The sequence below is a fragment of the Eurypyga helias genome, unplaced genomic scaffold (genome assembly GCF_000690775.1).
Source record: "Eurypyga helias isolate BGI_N326 unplaced genomic scaffold, ASM69077v1 scaffold9771, whole genome shotgun sequence".
Taxonomy (NCBI): domain Eukaryota; kingdom Metazoa; phylum Chordata; class Aves; order Eurypygiformes; family Eurypygidae; genus Eurypyga; species Eurypyga helias.
Window position 1 is genome coordinate 1 of NW_010228888.1, and position 14646 is coordinate 14646.

Here is a 14646-nt window from a genome sequence, read left to right on the forward strand (position 1 = left end):
AATTATTATTATATATACACACACAGAAAGTACAGTCAAGTACTGTTCTGCTGGTTTTGCTGGCCAGATTGGTTCTGCTGTTCCTTGAGAGTACAAAGAAATATCAGACACATAGCCAGCAAAAAGAAAACCAGCATGACTGCCCTTTACAGATTTCAGCTTGTCACTCGATTGGCTTAGCCATGATGTGAGACCTCACTTTAGAAAACTACTGCAAGCATTTTAAGTGATAAATTTATTACTTTTAGGTTTTTAAAAGTTTTATTGAATTAGGAGAATGGAAATCATATGCAGTAGACCTTGCTTAGATTCTTGTGTGTGATGTGTCCCACTCCACAGAAGACTGGAAAGGAAAAGGAAAACACACTCTTGCAAGGAACAGCGAAAGATTTCCGAAGTCTGCCAAAAAGCCTAAAGCCAGTCACGTTTCCAGAAAGAAGGACTGAGAAATCTTTACAGCAACAAAAGGCTGGAAGACAAGGCCTGATGTGACAAATCAAATCACAGGTTAACACAAATCTACTGATCCTTCCCCCTTCAGACATTTTCAGGATCATTTGCAATGACCTACTCGCTCCTTATCTCTCACATGAGTAACTCCATTCAAGCCCCTCTTCAGTCTCCATAAATGGCTCCTTAGGGACGTAATGGGATGGTTTTTGGCTGAGCTACCATTATGCAAATGACCAATCTTTGTGTCTGCCTTTTGCTAACTACCGAGCTGAGACTGTACATCTTTTTTTCTTTCTGAAAGGCAAGGCAAAGTACCAATGGGAACCAAGAGAAGTAGTCTGCAGTTCTCTAACGAGACACAGCAGACATCCTGCTGGTGGGTAACAGATTTCTTTTGGCAGGGGTTGGATTTTTTTCTTAACACTGAAAGCTTGTAACAGTACTACGAATACCCTATTCCACTATGAACCTTCCTGCATTTATCCCATGCTGTCTTCACACTCATTCACTTAACACTCACTGTCATTAAGACTCTATAAATCATGTCAGCGAACACTTAGAAGATACGCTGATTGCCATTTTTTCTGAGGATTAATTCAAGGTGTCGAGTCCATGTACAGTACTGAACAATTACAGTTTCAGTAAAGAGATTGGTTCCCCTACAAACACCATTTTGGCAAAGAAAATCTCCTTTCCTTTATGCAAGCAGGTATTCTGTGGAAAGAGGAAAGGAGGGGTGGAAATGATACTTTACTCAGGCCTTGCCAACATGTCTAGAGTTCCCACGAGTTACAGAACTTGAGGCGCAGTCCAGGAAGTGAAGTGAATTCAGCTCGAAAGTCCTTTAGATTTTACTTGCAAGACATTCAGCAGGTACCAGAATGACCAACTGATAACAGAAGGTAGATTTCCAAGTTCCAAAACCAAGTTACTAGCTGAAATTATGAAGACTGATAAGGGCAGTCTGAGGAAAGTTAAAACATGAAATAATCATGTCATAATGGGATTCAAAATGGAAAAGGAAAGTCTCAACTAGTAAAGAAAAATACCTTACGGAAAGGACCCAAGAGACAGGGCTGCAAGATGAGTTGCAAAGACAAAATTTCTAATAGCAGATTATGACCAATATTGTCAAAGAAAACAGACAAACAAGGTCAAATGTGGCATGGGAACTCCTGAGGTGTTACAGTATTTTTCTTAAAGCCAGTGCTGTGCTTGTCTTCAAACACAACCTATTAAGCACCTCTGATCAGGCTAGGCTCTGCACTCAGGTCCTTCTCCCGTTTCAATTTTACAAGCAATTCATCACCACTTTTAATGCCCAACCCTCAGACATGAAGCCTATTTAATTATAGGCAGATACTGTACTTGCCTTTTCATTACAGAAAAATATAGTTCTCTAACTCCACGGCACCAGGAAAGCACTTACCAGGTTGCGAATACTCCAAGATAGATGCCAGAGTGCTGCGGATAAGACCCGTCCATTGTTTCTCAGTTTCATCAGTCTTGACTGTCGGAAGAGTAACAATAGTTTTTATCCCTTGAAGGGCTGCACTGACTGGAGGTGGGACCTGATTATCTGCTGATTTTACTGCTGTTTCTTTCAACACTCTTGTAATCAGAAACAAGATAGTGGGTAAGACTGTCATACAACCTAAAAAAATATTAAGAAAATTAAAAAAAAAAAAAAAGGACAAAGTTAATGCCAATAACCTTTTTAGCTTTCCCAGTATGGATATATATGGCTAGGAGACCAAGGAGACACCAAGATAAACTGCCATTGAGGTAACAAGTTCAATATTTTTATCAGCAAATTCATTCATCAGTACTACTGAAGCACATCCTAACACAAGTCATACAAGCCAACATTTAAATGCTGCTGTCAATTTAGGAATGATGATTCAGCAATTAAAGTCCTACCCTACATGGCATGTGACACACATGTATCACATTGTACATATCCAGATAGTTAAATAACTTAAAAGAGGATTAGGGCTGGAAGCAGGTATCCAAATGAAGTTAGGGCACTTCCCAAGAAGCTGGTGTGTGGCGCAAGCCCCCAGAAGCTAAGTAAGAAAGATATCTGGGGTCTCACATCCTGGACAAAAGCTGTAGCCATCTGGCTACTCTACAAAGGTGGAAAAATGATCCTCCTCCTACTGCATTTCTTTTCTGAAGAAATCAATGCCTACCTACATGTCTCATGCAGCCAGACCTGCAGATGCAAGTTAGACATACCCAAGAAACATCGGTCAGGTAGCACATAACCTGACTTTAGACACATGGCAACTTCCCAAGAAGGATTTTCAGTAACACACAGACTTTAAGTACCTGTAGGACTGAAAGAAGGGTGTTACTGGGTTGTGCCACGTAATCTCAGTCTGCATAGAATCACAGAGTGGTTTGGGTTGGAAGGGATATTAAAGATATCTACTGCCAACCCCCCTGCCATGGGCAGGGACACCCTCCACTAGACCAGGTTGCTCAAAGCCTCGTCCAGCCTGGCCTTGAACACTTCCAGGGATGGGGCATCCACAGCTTCTCTGGGCAACCTGTTCCAGTGCCTCACCACCCTCTCTGGGAAGAACTTCTTCCTGATATCCAATCTAAATCTCCCCACTTTCAGTATAAACCTGTTACCCCTTGTCCTGTCACTACAGGCCCTTGTAAAAAGTCGCCCCCAGCTTCCTTGTAGCAGCTCGCCTCAAAAAGCCAAGCCTCTCTCCCTGTCTTTTCTATGTCTCATTTTGCCACATCTGTGGAAACACAAATTCTGTCATTTTTCTACTTCCGGGAATGCTGTGAGAATAAATACATTAAGCAGAATAAATTACAACTGGAAGGGACTGCTGGAGGTAGTCTCGTCCAACCCCCTTTTTCAAAGCAGCATTTTTTAAGGCAGCAGTTTCTCTGGTTCAGACTGCCCAAGATTTTGTCCAATGGAGACTGCAAGATGCTCATGTTTTAAAGAAAGAGGGAGAAATGTAAGAAATCCACTCAATCACAAAAGTGATGAATTCTGTTTGTTCAGTTTCCCTTACATCCAAATGCTTAATTAACACGAATGTTTGTGCATGTACTATCCCCCCCTTCCAGCTATGACCTGGCTACATCTTCTGCATGAGAAAAACACCCAACTCTAGCAGTCTCTGTAGATTAACAATAATTTGAGCTGCTTTCGCTGGCCGCTTGCCAAATGCCAGGAGTCTTGCCTTCACTCCAGTCAACACAGAAGTGGTGCTGTTATTCCTTTTGCACACATCGCCCATCCCCACACAACAACAAAAAAAGGGAGGGTGGAGGGTGGGGAGAGTGAGGGCAAAGAGAGGAAAAAGAACCAGGAATAAAAATAAAAAACAGTGCAGGACCTCAAACCAGCTAAAAATCTATTTTGTAAAGAACTGCAAGACAAATTGTCGGTTTGAAGACAGCCCACATGTGTTCTGAGCATGACTTTGTCCCAGTATGTTATTTACCATGCATCCACTGAGGGAGACAGTTATCTTATCTACATCAGTCTGTGAAACTTCCCAGAGAGCCATGAGACAACTCTTAACCAACTTGTTCTCTGAAAAGCAAAATTCAAAGAGCACAGCTTCCCATGCAACTGTGTCCTTTACCCCTGAACTCCGCTCAGTGCAATTACCCTAGTTTACACATATCCTTTGTGACAGTCTCCCTGGGCAGAAGAAAGCTCCATTTAGTTTAGAGTAACATTTGGGATGACTGACAGCCAACGGCTGCAAAACCAAGTGTACCACAGCTGAATTGTGCTGTTTTTTCCTCAGTAGGGTTCTATTTTCATCCAGCTGCTGCTTTTTACAAACTTCTCAGGCATTTAATTATCTCAGAGATGTCCATGGTCTTTTACAATATGATTAAAATAGGCCAAAAGGTTTCAAAATCATGAAAAAAGAAAGGGAGAAAAGCAACAAAATCATAGTGATATAGATATCATTTCCTCAGCAAACTTGCTGCACACATGCACATTTAAAATGAAATCATTTCCTTTATGTTGCTCACTAGAAAAGCCTGAATTCTTAATTTATGTTAGAATCTAAAGATACTTTCAATAGATGACCCTTTAAGTACCCTGTAAAAATGTATTCAGTTTGCTTTTAGCATCATACCCTCAGCATATGTCCCCTAGAGTAACCATGCGATACATATTTTGTTACACCACCTTACCTGCTGGAGAACACAGGGAAGGCAGGTCAGACAGTATAGTAACAGTGGCAGCCACAAGACGAGCACTTTCCTCTGAGAGCTGGGATTTGGCAGCAACGTGACTTGGAGAATCTGACACTTTTGAACTCAGATGGGGCATGTGCCGTACTAGGATAAACATGAGCAATTCCATGGCTGCAAAGACCAGAGATTTTCCAGGCACAAGACCACCACTCTCACCTCCCTCTCCTAAAGTAAGAGGATTTTCTTTTTCCTCAGCATCATCTTCATCTGAAAAAAAGCAAAGAAGTGTCTGAGGAGACAGTTAAGAAAGATCCCACACCAAAGATTAAACACATTTTTCTTCTTGATTTTTAACTTTTAAAAAGTTGATTCACAGTAAGATACGATAAACATGGCTCATGTCAAACTAAATGTTTTAGTTAGGATGACTTAAAAGGGTTTAAAATGTTTTACAAGTATTTTGATTGCAATGATACTAGAAATCCATCCAGAAATAGAAAAAAAGGTAGTAACACTTACAAAAAGTGCAGTAATTATTTTGCTTCTTTTAAAACTGGTTGTCAAATTAACAGCAATGACTGCCAAATAAATAGGCATGACAATACCTTTTAATTTAATGGCTATTAATTAGATATTCCACCCAACAAGATCCTATTTCAGCCTAGATTGATTATGAAATAAGAGAACAGAAAAGCATTGTAGGACTCTGTGTCTGGAGTTCATGATTTCAGTGGGTTTAGTTCAAAAAGTCTCCTTTTTGAATGGCAACTTGGCCAGCTGCAGCCCTTCCTTCTCCCATTAAACAGCGACAGAGATTCAGTAAGTCAAAGCTGGCCTGAACTACCCCTATGGAGCTCCTAAGAATTTAAATGATTGCCAGTGTTATCACATCCACTGATTTGAAAAAAAGCAACTTACTGGGCCTACAGCAAACAATTCCGTTGATTCATATGAAGGAACAGAGCTTGCATTTTAGCTGTGCTGGTTCCTCAAGTTCCAGTAAAACCCTCTCCCTGTTTCTATGTTGAAAACGGGCAAAAGCTAACTGTTGGGTTTTTTCTCAACAGTATACTGTGCCAGACTAAAATGGTAGTTTTCCTTAGTAAGAGAATATTCTTTGGGGTTTACTTCACTTCTTGCAGGTAAAAGAAAACATAATCTAACCTCATCAGGTATTGATGAACTATTTGCCAGGTGGCCAGATGGAAACCAATTTACCTGGCAAAGACGGAAACAGTACATCCAATGCTAGATTTTTAAAGAAATGGTAAAGGGATGGTTGAACAGGGGGGTGCCCTGTTAAAGGGAAGAGATTACTAAAAGTACCTCAGAAAGTAGTTTTCAGACTGATGCTATTACCTTATCGAGAATCTTCTTACATAAAGCAGAAATACACTAACAGAACATACTGATGAAAAGCCTAAGCAAAACATGAGAAGCTGAAATCTCACACCAGAAGCTGGGATAAAAGAAGAAAAAAATAACTTTTACTAAAGCTCCATAAAGGCCAAGTGGAAGAGCAGAATTTAGGTATATCATCCTGTCAGAGAATCTCAGAAAAATTTAAGTTGAAAGGGACCTCCATAAGTCATCCAAGTCCAATCTCATGTTCAAAACAGGGCCAACTTGAAAGCTAGAGCAGGTTGTTCAGGGCTGGTCCAGTTCTGAATATCTCCAAGCACGGAGCTGCCACAACACCCCTGGGTACTTGTTCCACTGCTTCACCATTTCCATGGTGACAAATTTTTTCCTTGTATCCCATCTAGATTTTCATTGCTGCAACTTGGGTCTGTAGCCTCTCATCTTTCCACCATATGCCTTTCAGAAGAGCCTAGACTGGTCTTCTCTTTAAATCGACTTTAAGAAGAGGGATTGCTACTCTATCCCATATTAACCCTCCCTTCTGCAGACTAAACGAGTTCAGGTCTCAGCCTCTCCTCACGTGTCACATACTTCACCTCCCTAAGCAGCTTAGTGGACCTCCACTGGACTTCCTTCAGTCTGTCAGCATCTCACTTCCTTGGCATGAGGAGGAAGGGCAAAGGAAACTAGACACCGCTCCAGATGCATCTTCAAAGCTCAAGTTGAAAGGACATATCCCTTCATCTACTGGTCATGCTTTTCTAATAAAAAAGTAATCAGACCCAGTTACCTGAGTACCAAAAAGTACTCAGACCCAGTAACAGTCTCTTCAGCATTGCATAGGCACACCACAGATTCACATTCAACTTGTTACCCAGCAAATCTGCTGTCCAGTCTGTCAGCCCCCCAGCCTATACCAACACACAGGGTTATTTAATCCCAAACAGAGGAGTTTGCATTTGTCTTTGCTGAACTTCAGCAGGTTCTCAGTCCTGCAGCTCAAGATTCCCCCGAAAGGCAGCACTGCCCTCCAGTGTATCCACCACTTGCAGAGTTTGGTACCATCCACAAGATTTCCTGAGGGTGCATTCTGTCCTATCATCCAGGTTGTTAATGATGATGTTAAAAGTAGCAGATCAAATACTGAATTCTCAGGAACACCAGTTGTATCCAGCTGCCAGTTAGACTTATTCACGCACAGCAGTCCAGCCAGTTATTCTCCTGCTTTTCAGTCCACATCTCACCAATTTGACTAGGATACTATAGGGTACTGGGTCAACAGCCTTGAAAAAAAATCACAGTAAAAAATATCCACCACTACCTCTTCTGCCAAAGCCAGTTATTTAATCACAAAGGGTGATTAGGAATTATTTGCCCTTGGTAATTCTGTGCTTGCTATATCAAACTCCATTCTTCTACTTCACGTATTCAGAAGTGGTTTCCAAGGGAATTTACTCCAAAATCTTTCAACACACAGAGTAGGCTTACTGGCACATAGTACTCCAAAATGCACCTCATGTCGCTACTTATTTAAAGTTAGCATCTTACTTTTTGCCACCTGTTGGAAAGCTTTCTTGAGTACCACAGCTTTTCAAGGATGGCTGCAGCAGCCTTTCCATGTCATCAACCAGCTCCCTCAGATGTATCCCATCTGGTCCCAGGTCAGCTTCTACCCAAGCAGTCCTTAACTTGATTCTCATCTACTGTAGCTAGCAATTCTCTCCCCTAAACTTGCTCACTAGACACAGAAGGACTAAGCAAAGGTAACAGTGCCTCAGTTTCCCTTCCCTAAAGTGTTTTGTCATGAGATCACTCAATCCATTCAGCAGCCAGTCCAAATTTCCTTGGTATTTTGCTGCCAACATATCTATAAAAGCCCTTCTTGTCACACTTGACATCCATCACCAGTCTCAGCTCCAGCCAAATAGCGGCTTTCCTAATTCCACTCTCCACAACTAAGCGGACATATTCAGTAGTCTTCCTGGGCAGCTTGCCCCCACTTCCACCACCCATACACTTCCTTGTCACATTTTAGCTCAGTCAGAAGCTCCTATTCAGCCAAGTTAGCCTCCTGCCATGCCTGTTTGGCATCCTGCACTTTTGGATGAGCTATTTGTTTGTCACCAAAGATGAACCATCTCTCTTTGAGATGATGAACCATTTGCCCTTCTGGGAAGCTTACCACAAGATCTCATCTGCAAGCTCCCTGAACAAGCCCAAGTGCGGTAAGTCAGGCCAAAGCTTTTGCTCTGCTCCCTGCTTTCTTCATCTCCCTCAGGACCATAACCTCCACTATCTCATAGCTGATACAGCCACAGCTATCATTAACCTTCACAACCATTTCTTCTTTATTAGTGAGGAGCAGATCCACTGAGCACCTCCCTCATTTGAGCTCTCCAGCAACCACACTGAAAAAGACCTGTGCCTCATATACTTCTGAAAGTTTCAGATTGTTATCGCCCTTCAGTACTGCCCAACCAGCACATGTCTGGATACTGACAGTCTCTCATGAGACTCTCATAGCTTGTGATAAGAAGGCTTCTTCCAGTTCATCCACCTCCTCTTCTTGATCAGCAGTCTGTGGTGAACAAGAAAAGAGTCCTTTACTGGTATCCCCCTTCACTTCCTCTTCTTGCTATCAGTTCTGACCTGTCAAAGAGGGATGGCTGTCCCAGATACCTACCCTGACAACTTGTTCCTCTTCTCCTCTTGCCAAATCTCTATAGTGTTCTTCAGTTGGATGTCTGCAGATAAAGCTTTTTGTTGCTGAATGTCACAAACCTTGCAGCTTCCACCTTTGTGCAAGTTATCCCCCAGGGATGTATTCTAGCATAGCCTACGGCTGTCCCTCCTTACATGACACATGGGGCTTGGGCTCCTGCACCTGCAGGATCTCTGTGAAGAACACGTCATTTTTCCATTTGCCTTTCCTGACACTACAGAGTCTGGTCACCTCCACATGCATTTCCTTCACACCTCACAGGTGAGACCAATGTCACATCCAGCCCTGGCTGCACAGACAAGCACCTGGAAGACAGTCACATCAGGACTTTCATCTGGATTTCAAGCCACGTCATTAGACCTCTGATGTGCCAGAGGTGATTGTTCCTCAGTCAGCAGACTGTATCTGGCTGTATGTCACTGCCATCAATCATTATGCTGACTCTAGCAGTCTTGTACAGTCTTGAGCAGCACTTCTGGGCTGCATGAGCATGCCTTTCCATGCCAACTGCCTTGCTCCCATTTGCACACCCTGTTCCCAGAGCTCCTGGTTGTGGACACACCCTGAATGTCAGTGAAGTAAGAGACCAGCTGCAAGCACGCTCCACTTCCCGGCAAGATCTCCTGGGCAGGCAACTTTTCATACTGGTTCCAGTAGCAGTTCACTCACCTCATGAATGCCAGTTGTGCCAGAGGATGCACCACAAGACCCTACATGGGTGGCTAGACCATTAAACTCCAGAAAAAGCAGGTAAATGAAGTGCTAAGGAGGCAGTCACATAGAGAAACGTTAATGAAACTGTACAAGGTCTTAGTACGACCTTAAGTGGTACTTAATTAAAGTGGTACTTTCCTTGAATTTTCAATTCAAGGAAAAATGCATTAACTATAACATGAAATGACCTTAAGTGGTGTGCTGGGTATAATTTTCATCACTCATTCAAGGAAAAAATGCATTAACTATAACATGAAAAGAATAACCACTAGAATTTTCAGAGAAAGAAAAACTACATCTTACAAGAGTTAAGAAATCAGCAGGTAAGATTACGAATACATCAAAAGTATCTGTGGAATACACAGCATATTCTCCTTCAGTGTAACCATAATCTAATCTATCTGAGTTCCTTTCCCAACATGAAAACCTCTTGCTTATTTACTCTGCAAAACAAGCCGTGTTTCCAAAATCTTACTTAGAGTGTTCCTTTTTTCCTGCAAATAATCTTGAGCTGCTCTTACTATCTGCTGGACAACTCCTGTAACCAGTAGCTGGACTGAAGGAGGATCCCATGTCAGGAGGAGTCGGTGAAGCACGCTCAAGAGTTCAACACCAAGGAGCTACAGTAAAACAACACACATATAAAAAGAAATAATTAGGACTTAACAATTCCTAATTGTTATGTCACTTGCTTACGATGAGCAAATACCTTTCTCACACAAAAATAATTACAGCTTTTGTAATCATCACAGATGAAAGACCAAGACCTAGAAAAAGCTGATTGCTACAACATGCTCATACAGTACCTGATCCTCTGCAATATGGATCCTGGCACAAGGGGAATCCAGTAAAGTGTGAAGTGCTTGTAAACAAGATGTAACATGCTCAACAGGCTCTTCAGGTCGGGGAGAACACAGAAACTGTATACTGACACCTGAAAAGAGCAATAATTAAAAAGAATGTTCACATAATTATAAAATAAAGTTTTCTTTTTAGATTTCTTTAAATAAAGCAGGTTCTTAACAAAGATACATGTTTTCTCTCAGTTCTTCCTTTAAAGGAGAAGAGAGTTTATGTATTAGAAACAGCAGAATTGTATGTTCTCTCTCTTCCGCATCACATCTTCCCCAAAATTTGTCAGAAAAAATAATAAACCGTGACAGCAAGCGATTAGATTACTGAATGGAAATACACGCTTTCATCTAAACATCTTTAAGTCAGACTTCTGAATCCTTCAATTGTAAATTGAGTTTTAGGTTACTCTTTTAAATGTAAAGATAACAAAAATGAAGTTAAGTCTCAAAAAATTATGCAATATTCATATTATATATATGGCACTTAATTTTGGTTTTAAGTATCTGTATATCACCGCAAACTGCTGGCATTCCTCAAAATAAGCGATCACATCCACCTCTTAAAGCTGTTAGAGAGCAACAAAGGAAACACTGGCTGCTAGTCACAGATGAAAAACTGAGGCAGAAGCTACTCCATGTGACTTGTCAAATATCAGTCTTTACCGAACTGTGTATTTATGAAAGTGTGCATTTTAATTAACCTTACAGCTTTTGTGTCTTTGAAGCATAACATATTACAGCGTTGAACAGTTCCTACTAATTTTATCCAATTACATAAATAAACTAGATACACAACTTGTCTATAAAAAACACAATAACCACACCGACAAATATTCTGTCAAAGCTGTAAAGAACACAGGAGGCAGAGAGATACAGAGATAAGGAGACAGAGATACTTCAAAGCATTATCCAGACATGTGATGTATTTTAAACTTCTTAGATTTCGAGCAAAGTATCCTTTCTTATTCTCATACCATAGTGTGCTGCTTCTGAACTCCAAATCTGTAATTCTTACCCAAAATTAAATGCATTCGATCTTTGTTTATCTCTGGCAAAGATTTAGTGGTAGGCGGAGATCCAGGTGTCTGGTTCAACATAATGGACGTAGCACGTTTCTGTGAATTGGGCATTGCTGCAGCAGTCTCTTCTGTTGACTCTGAAGCATTAAATCCTGTACTGTTTAGCCAAAGTGCCACTGCATGTAGTATGGGAGCCCAGGAGTTTCGGTAATGCAGTCTAGCAGTATCAATTGTTTCCGGAGTGTAAAATGCTCCCCCTGTGAAATTAGTAAAGAAAAAGGTAAATTCTGAAGTCCTCTGCAACTAGACAAAAAGTGCATGCTCTAAATTTATTAGTTTATTTACTCTGGGTGTGTTTGATTGTGTACATATTCAGATGTAACCCATGTCAGTATTAGTGAACTGCAGTTCTTGTGAAGGAGCAACATTAGTACTTCTCATAAGAAAGTGCAATGGCCCTGATGGAACAGTGAGCAGAGAGCAAGAAAGGCAGGCAAAGCCATCAGGTCTTGCAGCAATTTTCACACAGAACACTCATGCTTAACTTCATAAAATAAGATAGTGTCCACCCTAATCTCAAGGACTATGTTTTTTCTTACAGTAAACATTTTTTTGCATTTGATATCCAAGTATTAGAGATGTAGAAGTACTCTTAATTCTACAAAGATATGATTTTAATGACCTCTGTGATTCTGATAAATATCTTCATTGCAGACTGAAGGAAAAAAGCACCCTCAAACTGCAAACATATATTCCTATTACACAAAGGCAGAAATCTATCACTTGCATAAAACATGCCTGCCAAATAATTTTGAAGGCTCAGCTAAGGGTTTCTTTCTGTTTTTCACAACAACACAAAAAGAAATTCCAGTGCTTACCATCTGGAGGAAGCTGGGTAGCAAATTCAGCTGGTAAAGTTAAAAGAGCATAATCTTTCAGTGCAGCTAACCAGAGACGGCTAAGTGCAGGCAGCTCAGGCTGTACAAGTGTTATCAAACTGTCTGGTGGCAACTCATCTACAGTACCAAAATCATCCTCATCCTCCTCTGTGCTCTTTAAAACATGCTTTGGTTTGGTCTCTGCTTCTTTCTTAATTTTCATGGCAACAACATATACCTAGAAGAAAAACATGTCTGAATGCACATGCTGCATGATCCTAAAAAAGAAAAAAAGCAGCAGCCTTTCCCATGTGAAAGTAACAGATTCCATATACAGATGACTCACTGGAAAACACCTGGCAAAAAGAGATTTGCAATACAAATACAATTTATTTAAATATTTTTTCTTTTATTTCTATCAGTTTATAACACTTAGGGGCATAAATGGCACTTCACTAAAACAATCTGGCTATACACTTTTTTCCTAAAAAAGCATCAATTACTGCTGCTCTACCCAGGCATTGATTTAATTAATTGATTTCACTAAACCAATGCATCCTAATTGTAAAGATTTCTTTGACCTACATAAAGAGTAATTGCCACTCTCTGGGATAGATTACATATCATGAAGACGTGACAATGGCTTTAAAAGCGTTACATGAATACAAGAACACTTATATGTTTGATTCTGATAGATGCTATGAGAGGATAGAAGCCTTTTCAAAAACTTAAATATGGAACTAAGCAGAAATATCAGAAAAATACAGTAATAATAAGCATCTTCAGGGAAAAAAAGTAAAAATAATAGATGCTCCATATCAAGCTTAAAATTACAATATGAGGTGATTAGCATTACACAGCTGAAGCATTAATACTTTCCTTTGTAATTTCACAGACTCACAGAACGGTAGGGGTTGGAAGGGACCTCTGGAGATCATCTGGTCCAACCACCCTGCCAGAGCAGGGTCACCTAGAATAGATCCCACAGGAACAAGTCCAGGCGGCTTTTGAAAGTCTCCAGGGAAGGAGACTCCACCACCTCTCTGGGCAGCCTGTTCCAGTGCTCTGTCACCCTCACAGGGAAGAAGTGTTTCCTCAGGTTCAGGTTGAACCTTCTGTTTCCCAGGTTATGGCCACTGGCCCGACACTGGCATATAAGAACATGTAACTTCTTAGAAAATCTAATGACAAACATCCCCAAACCCTTAAATACTATACTAAGGGAAAACAAAATACCATTTGCATAATTATATGTAGATCTCTATAGCATGCAAGTAACATTTCAGGAATGCAAGGCAATGTAAGTAGTACTAACTCTGTCTTTCGTAAACAGTTGAAGACCTCTGGTATTCCAGCCATTCCCCAACAATATCCACATTAAGCCTGCAATTTATTATGAACACTTTGACAAACCCCTGGTTAATTAACTGCAATATTATCCCAGAATAAATTTTAAGGTTGTTTGGGTTTTTTAAGTGTAAAAGCACTAAGATGGCAGGAAAAGAAAGATCTGATAAGGTACGAGTGTTTAATACAAAAGTGCAGGAAAACAAAGAACAATCAAGCCTCACAGGAAGCACGGATCAACAGAATGGCAGAAAAAAGAACAGAGAAAAATACAGAGATGAAAACATCCCAGGAGCAGAATTGCATCAAGTAAGGAGGAAAGCAGGTGCAACCGTGTGAGGCTGCTACTATCTTGCAAAATCTTTTCAAACTTTTAAAGATGTAATGGTCGACATTTACCTCAGCCCATGCTTTCAGAACTGCAAGTTTTTCCATAGTAGTGGCGCTTTCCCGATAAAGCTGGCTAGAAGATCCCTTGCCTGCTTGCACTTTATCCAGGGAAGAGACAAGAAGGTTGTGAACTCGGCGGAGATCATTCAGGTCACTTACAACCCCACTTCCTATCCAAGCGCTACATACCTAGACAACAAAGTTTAGAATCATTCCATACTAGCAAAAAACCCAACAACTTTATAAATGGGGGGGGGGCGGGGAAAATCTATAAGAAAACAGAACTCTGACCAACCACAAGAAACAACCCAAAACTAAACAACTTAGCAGCTCTCTTCCTGCTTAATATGAAAAAAAAAAATCCGAGGTTTTCCTTTTTTTCTCCCCACCCATAACAGCAGAATTGCTCAGGTAAATGGTTATAAAGACTGAATTTGCAAAGTGTATTACAAATAGAACTTAACAGATACATGAAAAACATTTTAAATAGTTTTTTAATCCTCCATAAGTAGGTAATAACAATTTTTTTTCATTCTGTCCCCAGTGCCTGGTTAAATCATTCAGGTATGGATCACTGCATTCACTGTGAAAAATATATTGGTCAGCAATCAGTATAAGTACATCTTTAAAAGCCCACTCTTCTCAAATTATATATTAAGGCTCCATACTGATAAGAAGCTTCCAACATCACTAATGTCAAGAAAACACCTAGAAAT

The 14646-nt window shown here is 40.6% G+C and overlaps 1 protein-coding gene across 1 annotated transcript in view; it reads right to left on the bottom strand.

The window, feature by feature from the left end:
- Nucleotides 1-1882: 1882 nt before the first annotated feature.
- Nucleotides 1883-14646, bottom strand: part of HEATR5B (HEAT repeat containing 5B) — a gene marked incomplete at its 3' end in the record, with an annotated part of 48381 nt that continues 35617 nt past the window's right edge. The window contains exons 26-32 of the mRNA XM_010160191.1: nucleotides 13940-14119; nucleotides 12194-12431; nucleotides 11312-11572; nucleotides 10249-10376; nucleotides 9918-10062; nucleotides 4642-4911; nucleotides 1883-2107 (exon numbers count right to left, since the gene is read on the bottom strand). Of these exons, the coding sequence (XP_010158493.1) occupies nucleotides 1883-2107; nucleotides 4642-4911; nucleotides 9918-10062; nucleotides 10249-10376; nucleotides 11312-11572; nucleotides 12194-12431; nucleotides 13940-14119 (1447 nt within the window). The remainder of the gene's footprint in view (nucleotides 2108-4641; nucleotides 4912-9917; nucleotides 10063-10248; nucleotides 10377-11311; nucleotides 11573-12193; nucleotides 12432-13939; nucleotides 14120-14646) is intronic.